The 14,322-nt window shown below is 32.9% G+C and overlaps 1 protein-coding gene and 1 pseudogene across 1 annotated transcript; both read right to left on the bottom strand.

Annotated features, from left to right (window-relative positions):
• Positions 1-6,607: 6,607 nt before the first annotated feature.
• LOC145581189 (splicing factor SF3a60 homolog pseudogene) lies at positions 6,608-7,627 on the bottom strand (annotated as a pseudogene).
• A 2,546-nt stretch (positions 7,628-10,173) lies between these two features.
• Positions 10,174-11,472, bottom strand: LOC145581190 (F-box/kelch-repeat protein At3g23880-like). Its single transcript, XM_081638243.1, has one exon. The coding sequence runs from the start codon at positions 11,470-11,472 to the stop codon at positions 10,174-10,176; it is 1,299 nt and encodes a 432-aa protein (XP_081494369.1).
• Between the last annotated feature and the right edge of the window lie 2,850 nt (positions 11,473-14,322).

Consider the following 14,322-nt stretch of genomic DNA (forward strand, 5'->3'; position numbering starts at 1 on the left):
TCAATACCAAAGTCTGAGTCAATAAGAATGCTAGTGAGATGTTAAGTATGATACAAGTAAGAAGTTTGCTTTAGCACATTCTTGAGGCAGTGTTGGATCTTCACCTATAAGTGAAGAGCATCAGTCTTCACTGTGGAGTCTTGATCACCCATCTAGCAAATAGTGCTTTAAAGTATTATGAGTGAATGAAAACCCCTGGTGTCTTAGATAAACAGGTTCTATATAAGATCTTAATTATTTGCGGATATAGTCTTAAGCTTTGACTCTCTGTTGAAGGCTTTCAAGTTCTAAATATGATTATCTCCTTACCAAAATGAGTAACGTGAAAACAGCAACACTTTACTACAATAAGCAGATCATAAACATTTCCAAAATAGTCTAGTAGTCACAACAAGGAACTGGAAGAGGAAGCATTTGATGAATACTTTTTGGGAGACATGTAAATCCATGAAGTTTTGGAGGGAGGTTTGGCAGGGTTGCCAGTGTAAGATTCAAGCTAAGTGTTTGTGTGTAAAACATGAAGTTCTCTAGACTGTAATTGATTTCTTAGTTACATTCCTGTGCATTATAAACTTAACGAAAACAATTGCAACGCACATCTGCTAGCCATTGAATGTTTAAGCTGTGCATATGAAAGCTGCTCATATTCTGAATAATCTATAATTCATATTTTCATACTTTTTTTGTTGGCATTGTTTTGGACTGATGCCTATATAGAAGCCCACCCGAGACTCTGAGAGGATGAGACAAGAGTGTAGATCCCCTGCATGAGAAAGTCCTTGCTACTTCCTCATTGTCTTTTTCATTCACTGGTATTCAGATAATCATACAATTGTTTCCTTGGGGTTTTAGTTGTATAAATGTAATTTATCTACTCAATAGTGATCTGTGGACCATCGAATTCTGATAGGATAAATCTTCTTGATTAGCATCTAAAAAATGGAGGTGGGTACGTATTCTTACAATGGTGTGATGATACCTAATGTAATTTGAACCAAGGGACATATCTTTTTCTCCATTGACTTTGATGTCAAAGAATTAAGCTTTGTGAAACTGCCCAGAAGATATTAGAGTCAGGTCTAAAAATTCTTCCTCTGTGATTCATTAGTAGTTTTCACCGCGTCTTCTTAAGGAAGCTTCATACAGGTTGATCAAAGGAGGATGGATAGGATCAATGGGGCTATGTCTAGGTGAAGATTTTAGGTGATTTCTAGTTTCTTTTATACACTTTTTTTTTTTTTTTTCAATAGAGTGGAGTCATTAGGGGAAACAGAAATCTTTAATAGATATCATTTCGTACTTGTGTGGATAGATTGGTGTCGCATAAAGTATCTGAAGGGTAGACTTTGACATACTTCCCAGGAAATTAAATGAATAATAGACCTTTGGTTAAACTTATAAGAAATGCAGATGCACTTAACTAGGTACCTCTTGCATTTCTCATTTTATAAAATTTTGCTAGCTTAACATACTGTAATTACACTTGCTTTTATGTTTAGCTATTCATGACATACATTATTCAAGGATTACTTAATGTTGTTTTTCCTTCGGATTACATTACATTTCTGTCCCATACAATAAATTCTGACTCAAGTTATGTTCATTGTCTTGTTTTTGCGCATCCTCATTTCTTTTAACACTTTTTCATTTTCTAATCTGTAGGGTTTTACACTTTTACGACTTATCCACTGAATGAAAATTTCTTTGGAATTTGTGATTTCTTCCCTATTTATTTATGAGATACAATTAAGGGGAATGTGATTTGTATGGCACAAATACACTATATATATCAATATATATTCTTCTTTGTTCGACTTGCTTCGTTGGTTTTCTCTAGTAAAATTTTTAGGTATAATGAATGCTACTCTTATACTAGATATGATTGCAAACCTGTATTTTCCTTGTGAGAAGGGTTTCCAAATGTTTTCTTTTTCTTAATTACCTATATAAAAAAAATATTGCAAATCTGCATGATTATTAGCCTTGTATAGTTGTTTGTTCAAGTGCTAATGTTATTGGTATAAGTATGAAGCTTTGTAATAGTTATGGACCTTATGGTTTGCTGTCAGATTTTCTCTGTTACATTTGTCATTTAATATCTGCATTTTATCCAATTTAATTGTCAGACTTTCTTTTTTTTTTTTTTTTTTTTTTTCTTTTTTTTTCTTTTTTTTAACAAATTGTCATAGCCTTATAGTGGGGAGGGATACTATAAAATTTGATACTGACTGTTTGCTCTTTACAGAGATTCATACTAGTAGCGCCCGCTGCCTGAAGTTGCTAAATGCTCAGTTCAATTTTTTCTGTTGCTACTGCCGCTCTACCATGGGGTAATATACTGGTGCGTGTCTAAGCTCACATGTGAAATCTTGAATGAATGCATAAAACTCATATGTAAGACTGTCATATTTTGGCTGATGAATGTATGGCCTGTATCAGTTCAGTCCAAGTACATGCAACTATGCTAGACTGTTAATTAGCAAGTGCAGAATATATGTCGTTAATGTACTTGTGTTAATGTAATTTATAAGTACACTTCAAATTATATTGGTCCAATATGTTTTATATGTATCAGGTTCTGTTATTCAGGGACAATTCCCCTTAGCTTTTTTTCAACTTATATGTTTTTAATGGATTTTATGATTTATAATTAAGAGGATAAAGACATTTGAGCTCTTGTTAGATTCGCATCCAATATGTCATTACCAAATACAAAATATTCTGCATAAGATTATGCCATTGTGGGTTAGAAACCTAAGCTAAATCGGATTGAGATTTCTCTCAATGGATTGCATGATTTCCATTATTTTATTTAATTTTTTTTTTTTAAATTCTTTCTCTTAGATCATTTACATTAATAGTCCAACAAAATTAAAACTCCTTTGGACTTTGGATTACATTTTATTGTGCATTTTTACTTTTTTAGTTAATTAAAGGAGCAGCCTTGCAGCATGGTCGTTCCGTTTGCAAATAGTAATCTGCTGCAGTCAGCACGTAATCAAGATATAGGGAATTGGTTGTCAGAGAGTAACTGAAGGGTACTATCAAGTATGATATTATTAAATTGCAAACTTTGGCATTAACAGAGACTTCTATAGTAGTACAATCTGAAGTTTCAAACCAACGTAGATGAATGCTTGTGTTAGGTACTTTGGTTTTCCCTGACAAGACAATGACTTGATCTAGTGTATGTTCAAGTATATAGTAGTAAGAGACTGTCGGAGCTTTAACTAGTTAGGTTGCATGTAGGATATTTATGTACTCGATAATTAGCTGTTTTGAGGTCATTAACCCCAAAGAAAGGGAACTGATGTGGGAGCATTAGACTTGGTTGATGTGGAAAAAATGTCATAAAGAGTCAGTTTCATGGATGATTCTGAAGCTTTTGTAAAAGGATTCATGGATGGTCAACTCTCGGGTTTGACTATCCTATGTCTTGAGTAATTTCCCCTTTAATGCTTTAGCAAGGGTTTATTTGGTTGCTTGGAGAGTTGGAGGTCTTTGGTCAAGTTTTGGTGATTTAGGGATAAAGTTGTCCAATGTGCGACCACTTGGAGAAGAAAGTTGTGTTTAAGAGTTTTCCATGCATAGCCTATTAACTTAATAACTTATAATAAACTAGAATTGTAGATTACTAAATTTACCTTAGCATAGCCGTGTCGTAGCAAAAAATAACTGTCGCCCGTGCACATCTAGTCGTGCAAGAGGGTTTGTGTGTCTTTGTATTCTAGATTTATTTAGGGGTTTTAAAAGCAGTAGTCACCCTATTAAGGTGATTGTTCTTTCCTATTTAGGGGTTTTAAAAGCAGTATGATATATATGAAATATAAAGGTTTCCTAAAATTTTTGGCGAGCCTTGTAAATTGTTTTGTTTATTTATTTACTCCGTATCTATTTTATTAAAGATATATCCATTTATTTTTTTGGTAAGGAAGAAGAGTTTTAGGTAACCATATATTATGGGAAGCCTAATAAAGTCGATTATATTTTTTTTGGCAAGCCTTGTAAATTGTGTGGAAGCTTGATAAAAAAAAAAAAAAAAAGTCAATTTATTTTTTATAAAAGATTGAGTACAATTGCTTATTTGCAAATATTGAGTATTTATTTATATCTTTTTTAAACGAGGTTATAAGATTGCCAAGGTTTTAGAGCTTTATTGCTACAAAAATTTTGCCAAATTTTCATTGTGAGTGAGGTGATTATTGATGGATTTATCAGAGCACAATTACTTGCCATGGGATCTAATAATAGCGATATTGGCGATGCTGCCGGCAAAAACCCTTCTTAGATTCAGATGCGTTTGTAAAGCTTGGAGATCTATGATCGATTCGTCAGATTTCATCAATATGCATCTTAAAGTTTACAATACTAATAAAAATCGTATATTAGTGCAGGAGGCTTATTGTGGCGGACGATCAAGAACTTATGCAATATATTGTACTAGTGGTATAGGCCCCTTAATTAAAAGTGCTCAATTATATGAAACATCTATATTTTACCTATGGTTGTTGTAATGGGTTGATGTTGGTGAGGCCGCCGTCCTACCTGTCCTACCCGTGCCCTCGAACTCCCTTCAGACTGTGGAACCCGTCTATTAGGAAGTCTTTGATTCTTCCCCTTTGCCCTTTGGTCTCCGCAAGATATGCTCCTGCTTGTAATGATTATAAAGTGGTCGCTTTTAAAACGAAACATAATTCAAAGGCACTATTAGAAGTACCCATTGCTGTATACTCGCTCAACAACCATAGTTGGAAGACAAAAACTACTTCCGGGATCGTTGTCGCACGCTCATGTTTTTATAATATGCAAAGAAGGGGTGTTTTCTATCAAGGTGCTTTCTATTGGGTTGGAGTTAATTATTCATTTGGAGCTCTTTTTCGATTTGACTTTGATACTGAGGAACTTACCTTTTTGGAAATTCCGGATACTCGGATTAAAGGTAAGAGCTATGTTTTCCTCCTCGGTGACTCAATAGCAGTTTGCAGTTTATCTTTTTAAAGTACTCCCGCTCGCATATGGATACTGGAAAAGGATGGGGCAAAGGAGGCATGGAGGCTTTGGTTTTCCGGGGATGGAAGTAAGGGCTGCTCTCTGATTTCTCCTACAAGGATTCTTTATGTTTACAACAAAAACATAATTTTGATGGATCACTTAGTGAGCATGAGATCTTATAATTTCACGAATCTTCAAATACAAAACTTAAGGAATTATGTACAAGGTTATTGTACATATTTTGATACGTATGTGGAGAGCTTGGTGATGAGCAAAGGATCGAAAGGGCAGACTTTGACATCCCTTCCACAAAAAGAATCGGATGAATCAAGAAATGATTTTAATTTGACTGATCCACAAAGGAGAATCGAGTGAATCGGGAATTTTTTTTAGTTTAACAAGTCCAAACATAGATTCAAATGGTTTAACTAGCTATTTTTTTGGTTAGTGTAGTTTAATAGAGCTACATTCATATTAGGTTAAATTTCCTTGCATTGTATTGTATGACAATATGTCTTTATTGAGTTAAATTTAAACTATTATTTAGCGACCTTAATTGTTATTGCAAATTATCTATCTTTACAGTAAGTTTTTTAATTGGTTATTGTTATCCAAGATCTAGCGTATATTGATGGTAAATTAGTGCAAAGATCACTACTTAATAGCGCTGCCTTTTTTATTACTTCTAGATCGAAATAGAGATGCATTTAATAGAGTGCCATTTTAAAGTGAAGTTTGAAGAGGAGTTCTTATTCCTAGGTGTTTTTCTTTTGGGGTCATCGATCTGCGTAATTTGATTGGAAGTAAGAAGTTAAAATATTTGTTTAAATGTGTTCTCTAAACTATTCTAATTACCAATAAAGCGCAAGATGGTCGTATTTGGACCGTTTAGTTATTGAAATCCTGAGTTCGGGTCACACCCGTAGCAAAGTCATCATATATACTCGTAAGTTAAATTTAAAAAGAGAGGACATTAAGTTATGATCCAAGTCGACTGAATTAAGAAAGGACGGTAAGTGCTAAATTTATGTCAATTTCTAGCATTAGCTTGGATTGCATATTACTACAATTTTGTAAACGAATTTTGAGCTTTTGATTTTTCAACAATGGCAGTAAATAAATCTGATGCAGTGAATTAATGTAATGTGAGTCGCAAGAGATTAAGGCTGCTTGTAAACCTGTTGTGAGATTGAAGTGCATCGGTAAAAGAAATGTTTCGATTATCATTGTTCTGCTTCTATGCTTGTTAAATATTGCAAGATAAATTGTAGTTTTTAACAACCAACTTCAAAGAAAGTGTAGTCTAAGTAAAGAGATAAAGCTGAGACTTGAAATATTCAACAGATTCAAGTTATGCTTGAAATTTAGAAAAGCATATAATGAGACAATAATGAAGTAAAGTAAGCTATTTTATACAACTTAAATTTTGATTAATAAACACAAGCTTAAGCCGAAATTGGATTCAAATTCACTAGGTGGCTAACCATGGAATTTAGAGCTTTCTCCTGCTAGCTACTTAGAATTCAATTAACAATACATGCAAACATAAGATAAATTCGGATTCGAGCTAATCTAATCTACCATTAGAATAGTAATAGTACTAAGGAATGTGATTTTACATTGTATTAAACTGTATTATACCCTGCCTGACAAGATCTTCGTAGGTCTTCTTGTTGTAAACGTTACCCTCGGCATCTTCATATTCCTCAACATCAGGCTGCCATAAGAAAGACTCCTGCCTTAGTTGAATTTGCCGCCACAACTCCTTGGCATCATCGATTCGAGTGATCTCATGAAAGCTCTTGGTGTTAGGGATACCCAAACAATGCATACCATGCTGGTGACGCGCTTCATGGAAGTGCTTTTCAAAGGCCCTTCGCCCCTTGTAGGTGTAGTTCCCACATATTTCACACTTGAATTCTTGGTGAAGACCGTGAAGCTTGTAGAGCCAGTACGGTATAGGCTTCCCATCCGAACCTAGTGGCAACTTGAGCGGATTATTGTTCCTTTTGTCGTCCTCTTCTTCATCACTTGCTATGTCGAGTGCAACTATCTCATGTGCAACTATCTCATTGTCAGCTTCACGATCACGAACGAGTTCATCAAAACTCATCCCCTGCCTGTTCTTAACGCGCTCCCTAGTCCGCTCAAGACTCTCTTTCAAAATTTCACACAACTTCATCACTTTCGCTTCAATGAGCGCAATTTCTTTAAAACAATCATGTTCATCATCGCCTTTTTCCTTCTTTAAGAGCTTTTGATCCAGCCTTTCGAGAGGGCTATTCTTCACAAGGAGAAGCCTCTCCGCCCTTTGATGCATCGTACCCCCAGACTTAAGCCCCAAGGCGTTTAACGCCTCGTTAAATTTCATCGGTCCTAACTCAATTAGACTCTCGACAGTGCTATATTCATCAAGCCACTCGATCACATCATCGATACTCGTTGTCCTAGGCCGTTTTTTCCCTCTATCAGCCGTCCAGCTCTCCTCGAATTCAGACTCAAGATTCTTGAAAATCCTGTCCAAGAACATCAAAGGCTTTGCTCGTTCCAAGAACGAAATCAAGTACGCAAGAACACCCTCGATGTACTCCTTGTACCGTCTAGTAGTCTTGTATTTTGCAGGAATCAAATCAATTTATAAAATAAACGTGTTACATTATATACAAGTGCAAAGAGTTGGGGAATAAGTAAACTCAAAAGAATCATAATTTACTATTCGTCAAAAAAAATAAAAAATAATTACTAACAACACAAGACTAGGAAACAAGATATCCACACATAACTATTTGTTTCCTAAACTTCGTTAATAATTAATTGAATTCTCAACACTACTCCTCAAGTGATGAGAGCATAAAATCACTAACATCACCTTTGACGGTAAAGTAGAAAATGTTAGAACACCCTAGAGCGTTTGTATAGATATTTGCCATTGATTGATCAAATATGTGCCATCAAAATAACATTTATCACTCATGGTTATCCACAAAAATTATAGGTACCAGATAAGCCTTACTCAGTGTTGTTTCCTATTCTCTAAGATTTTTATACACTTATCTAATGTTACATGTATCTAGATATCTTTACATCAAATATCTGAGATATTTTACAAGATATTTCTAAACCTATCTAGATTTTTCTAATCTACACACTAGATTTTTCATTGCACATCTTGATTTTTCTAGATTAACCTCTAACACAACCTAATAAAACCCAAATTTTGTAAGAAACTACCTAATAAAAAAAATGTTGTAAGAAGCTACCTATTAAAGGTAAAATGTTGTAAGAAACTACCTAACAAAATGTAAAATGTTGTAAAATGCTACATCTGCCGGAAATCCACCATTAACCCACCTCAAAACAACCCCAAAACCACCGCTTTCACCCCAAAACCATCACAACCTACTTGAAATTGTCTCCATCACGCCGAAACCACCCTCCAACCCAACCCCAAAAACCAACATCTCGAATCACGAAACTACCATCACCCACTCGGAATATCCTCTAACCACCCCGAAAGTAACCTTACCACCTTGAAAATCAATCCCCGTAGTGCTTTCGGGGGTGTTTTGAGGTGGATCAACGTCATAAAATTAGGTTAACGGTGATAATTTGGCCAAAGTTAGTATCTTACAACATTTTTTTTATAAGGTAGTTTTTCACAAAATTTAGGTTTTATTAGGTAGTTTCTGACAAAAAACCCTTATCATTAATGTCCTTATGAACAGACTAAGAACATAAATGTGCATCAAAGAAACTTCAACATCAAATGCCAAAATTTTATAATCTTTGATTGATGGATCAAATCCAAGTGAAATGATAGAATTTTGGTGAAAGGAACAATAAGGAACCAATAAAGACTTCCTAATTGAAGGATTCCATAACCTGAACTGTTGTTCCCATGGCCAGAAAGTAATCATCAACCTATTAATATAACCATGAATTCTTACATTATAATCCTTGAATAATTTGGTAGATATTATTCTTAGGGTAGAAGATTGACGCAAATGTACAATGTAGTTACGATATTCCAAACAAATCAACAAATTTTTGCTCTGATTAACTTGGGAAAGGTTTAATTGCATAAAACAAAAACTTGGGTGATCCATAATATTACGCCAAAATTTATCAACACGCTTGAACTTTAAAATGGATTTAACTGGAAGTCTTGCCAGATTCCTGCCATAATTCTTCTACGATTTTCCTTCTTATTTCCATTTCAAAGTTTAGCAATTTAAAGAAGTTCTGGAAGAGCTCTAATGGGTGGGATGAAAGGCGGGAGAAAAGGGGTTTGAAATTTTAGAGAGAAAAGCTGATTGGAATTTTAGAAATCAAAATTTAATTGAAAATAAAAGTTGACAGGAAACTTTATATAAAGGTTGGAAGAGGACTTAGATAATGTATTAATGTGATGAGGTAGCCCAAATGTATGACTTGGTTCATTTTTTTAAGTGAGCTGCTTCATCAAGAAATATCAATCCGAATTTTAAATTTGGGAAAATCGATTAATATATACCTTAATATGATGAATATATACTTAAATACTATGTGGGCCATTGTTGAAGTTAATAAAACAAAAATATAGCCTTATTTCCCAAATAATAGGCCCGCGGCCACTTGAAAACTCATATACTCCATGGGTCCATCTTGCTTAGTTGTAATTGTGCTAAATGTATTTGTAACAATAACTTCTTTAAAGCCATCTATGCTAAATGCCTACATGTAAACATATGGTACAAAATTTTATTTAATAATATCTAAAAAAAAAAAAGGCATTATTTGTCACTTAATGATTGTCATTGGTCTAATCTGATAATCAAGGGCAACCAAGGTAATCCATATCTTCCTCGATCTCCTACCTAATAAGCAAATAAATTGTATGCCGCTTGCCATTTGTTCAGAATTCATCAGATACACTCCACCTACTAGATAAAAGAGGCTCAAAAAAATTAAATTTTTCTTCAAAAAAAAAAAAAAAAAAAAAAAAATTAAGTTACTAGATAGAATTGTCAGCAATAATTGATATATATGTCGTAGAATTGCAACTTAGATGGCATATGGGAAACATATATCAGAGTCACAGATTCTAATTAACAAGTTGTTAGTACTAACAGGAACCGATTGCTAGGGAATTCGATCTTTGTACTTCTCTAAACTACTAGATACATTAGACAAACATATATTCTATAAAATTACTATCCCAAAACATTTAAATATATCATAAATTCTAATGAAAGTGGAAATATTTGTAAAGTTCACATCCATAAATCTTTCCAGATCTTCCATAGTTGGCCAGGCCACAACCTTCTTGTCATGGGGAGGATATGATGATGTCAAATTCTGACCGTCGGTTCCTTTATACAACACCAAGCTCTCTGCATAAGCATCTAGAGTTACTACACTACTATAGGGTGATCTCAAAATTTGTACTTGCCGGGTAGAAAATGAGTAAGAAAACACTTCGTTGCTGGTCTGAAAGATAAATGTATCTCTGTCCCGTTCATTATAGAAAATCCTTGAGTGTATATCCGACAAACAGTGAATTTTATATAATAAATCCTCAATAATAGTTGAGTCTCTTGAAAGCCATTCCTTCCACGACGGCTTCTTTCTGCTATCCTTATCCAAAACCCATACACAAAGGCATTTAGAAGACACACTCAAAATAGCTAATGACTCGCAAAGAAGGAAAATAAACCTAGTGATTTTTCCTTGCATGGCATCCACCGGTAACTCCACATAGCTAAAATCCTCGAAATCAAAATCAGAGGACACTAGGTGAGTCTTCGTAAGCCAGTACCAAGCCCCTTGATAGAATACACGATCAATTAGAGATGGTGGGAAGAGAACATCATCCCTCTTTATTGCAGAACTCCAACTATGACCTCGAGATGAATAAATTGCAATTGAAACATTAGTTCCATCAAGAAGAGAAATCAGTGGATGACATTTAAAGGCAGCCACCTTAAAATCATTGTCTCCATCGTCAGAAGAAGGATATCCTAGCATATATGTCAACGGATGACATGGGTCGGAACTCAAAGGACACGAGGGAAGTACTAAGGACTTTCGAATAGAAGGGTTCCATATTCTCAATAAACTCTTGTCTTGAAACAACTTCTGAGACATTAACATTAACCCATTACAAGTTTCAAGAAATTCATATGTCCCATACGTTTTACAAAGATGACTGATTATCTCAAATGTATCGATGCTTCGAAGAGTAAATATATTTTGACCGCTGGTCCAACCGTGGTCTTTCGATTCAATGTAGAGTAGATGAGGGCTTTTACGAATTTTAGGATTTATCCTAAAATCTTGGGAATCGATTATAGAACACCATAGCTTACAAACACACCTAAATTTTAGTAGGGATTTCACCGGTAGCTTTGGCAATATTTCGTCCCTTAGTAATTCAATAGGTATGTAAATTTCTTTGTCAATTAATTGTTCGTCTGACATCCTCATCCTCTTGCTCTCCATGTTAAACTTCCTACAAAAACAAACTGCTAAGCTTTTGTAAATTGTAATTATATTGTATTTATAAAGTATAATAAACTTTACAATACGTTGTAAGAAAGACTCCTAAAGGCACCTAATATATACAAAGACCAATATGGTTAGGAATTTAGGATACTTTACATAATTAATCCTTATAGGATTTGATAAAACTTGACTTATCCTTCATTGAAACATTCGAACCATATATAATACAATGTCCTATCTTTTGGCAGAAGTTGAAACCCCCTAGGAAAGCAATAACTTAACATAAATATATCTAATGAACATAAATATATCCTTTTTTTTTTTTTGACGGGGAACATAAATATATCCTATGTAATATACTCTCCAAAATATATCTTAATATTTTTTCATCTAATAATTATATAATACTAGGTTAAAATTTCGTGCAATGCACGATTGTTAAATATTTTTGACAATAGTATTACAAAATATAAAGTATATAAAAGATATTCAGAAATATTTCATGTGGGTATATATGGAATATGATTGTCAAACTGGAAAGAAAATACATAAGGTATAAATAGTTTACTTAAAGATTTTGAAAAGAAAAAAAAGTGAGAAGCGAAAAAGGCGGGAAAATTTTTCACAAGCTACTGACAAGTGTCATAGAAGGATGATCCTTACTATCAAAATAATACGGAATATTTTATTAGATATACTCTAATTATCTTTTGCCTTCAAAAAAAAAATACTCTAATTATCTGTTAAAATTTAGCAACCCCAATGTCATGTAGGTACAGTAACAAATTAACAATTAAGCAATGACTATTCAATGGCTACACTAAAATTGTAGCTATTGTGACTGTTTTAAATCTAAACCATTAAATTTAATAGAAATAATCCTAACCGCTTTTTCATTTGACAAAATTTTTTTTTTTTTTCAAAAAAAATTGGAATATAACTCATCACTATTATTAAAATAGAGAAATTGTAAGCCGTTATTCCATGATTAAATGGAAAACAAGTAGAACGACAACTGTTCAGTCTGAGTTCTCTCACTCGATCTGATAATGGCTTCAATGAATTTTTTTTCACCATTAGACATAAGTATTACAAAGGCTTATAAAGTGGAATGCCCCGTCATGGCGTCATTGATTGTGGCAAAATTGGCAATTATAAAGTGGAAATCTGCCAACCATTGATCTACGATTTTGGAGATTGTGCATGGGATTGCTCCAGAAATCATAATTGAGAGGGGATGGTAAAGGGAAAGGCAAAAGAAGAAGAAATTGAAAGGGTAATTTATTTATTTTTCATGATTTAAAATATGTATAGTTTTTTTTTAAACAAAAATATGTATAGTTTAGTCAACGTAATGAATGATATAGATTAAAACCTAAAAAATTAATGGTCACGATCAAATGATTATAGTGGCTACAGAATTAGTGTAGCCATTGCAAAATTGTCCTTCAATTTTGGTAAAATTGTTAACGAAATTGAGATAAATTAGTTCACAATTAAATTGTTTAGCTACAATAAATATGTAGCAATTGTATTTGTTTTCAATCTTAACCATTAAAATTTTAAGAATAAATCTTGATCATTTATTTGTTTGACTATAATGTAAAATACTAAAGTTTATCGCTGTCTCTACCAAGCGAATTATCTCTCAATATGACCATCTCCATTAATTGTGCAACAGAAAATTAACAGGGTGAACTTTGTATTGTCATCAAGAATAGGAATATTGGATCTTTTATCCTCCATTATTAACAACTCCGTATAATCATATTGTACAAAACAATCCTACGGAACTCGAAATCAGGAATTAAACGAATGAATCAATGGAAGAAAGGGTTGGGATATAAACTTTTAATTTAAGGCTTTTTTTTTTTTAAGTAATCGATCAATTATTATCACTAATTTTTATTGCAAATAAAACTGATTTACATTTATTGTTTACAAATATATCATTCTAATGTATTAATTATTTATTCAACTTTATAAATAGTCAAGATTTTATAACATATTTTAAAAGTCTAGATTGAAAGATTACAATAGCTACAATATTATTGTAGTCATTGCAAAATTGTCCATAAACTATCAATAAAGTTTCAATACTCTGTATTTCATTATAACTTTAAATTATATAATAATCGAAAGTATATCTTATATACTCCGTATATTTTATGCATCGTAGAAATTGCGTCACAAAAAATTTAATCTTATAGAAAGTATTATTTATAATAATATGAAATACGAAGTAAAACTTTCTTGCTAGTCTGAAAGATAAATGTATCACTAGAATTGTAGTTACCCCAAATAATAGGGCCGGCCACTAGAAAAAAAAATTATCACTCCTGATTATCCACAAAAATTGTAGTTACCCCAGTATCATGATCATATAGGATTATAGGTCCATCTTTCAGCTTAGTTTTTATTGTGCTAAATGTATTTGTAACAATTTCTTCTTTAAAGCTATCTATACTAAATGTAAAATGTATGGTATAAAATTTTATAAAATTATATCTAAAAAAAAGCATTATTTGTCACACTCAATGATTGTCAGATTATTGGTCTAATTAATCTGATTAAATTGGCTATTAAATACAAATTAAATTAAGTTACTTGACGGAATTGTCAGAAATTGATACGGAGTATGTCTAAAATTGCAACTTAGATGGCATATGGGCAACATATTTATATCAGGGTCACATATTCTAATAAACATTTGAACTAAGGAACCGATAGCTAGCTACAAAATTATCTAGAAAAATAACTATTACAAAACATTTGAATTTGTCATAAAATATGATGAAAGTGAAAATATTTGTAAATTTCATTCACATGCATAATTCTTTTCAAATT

This window comes from Chenopodium album, chromosome 15 (genome assembly GCF_948465745.1).
Source record: "Chenopodium album chromosome 15, dcCheAlbu1.1, whole genome shotgun sequence".
Classification (NCBI taxonomy): Eukaryota; Viridiplantae; Streptophyta; class Magnoliopsida; order Caryophyllales; family Amaranthaceae; genus Chenopodium; species Chenopodium album.

What these genes read in the sequence shown, in the direction of transcription:
- LOC145581190 (XM_081638243.1), bottom strand. Translation starts at nt 11,472, where the DNA reads ATGGAGAGCAAGAGGATGAGGATGTCAGACGAACAATTAATTGACAAA.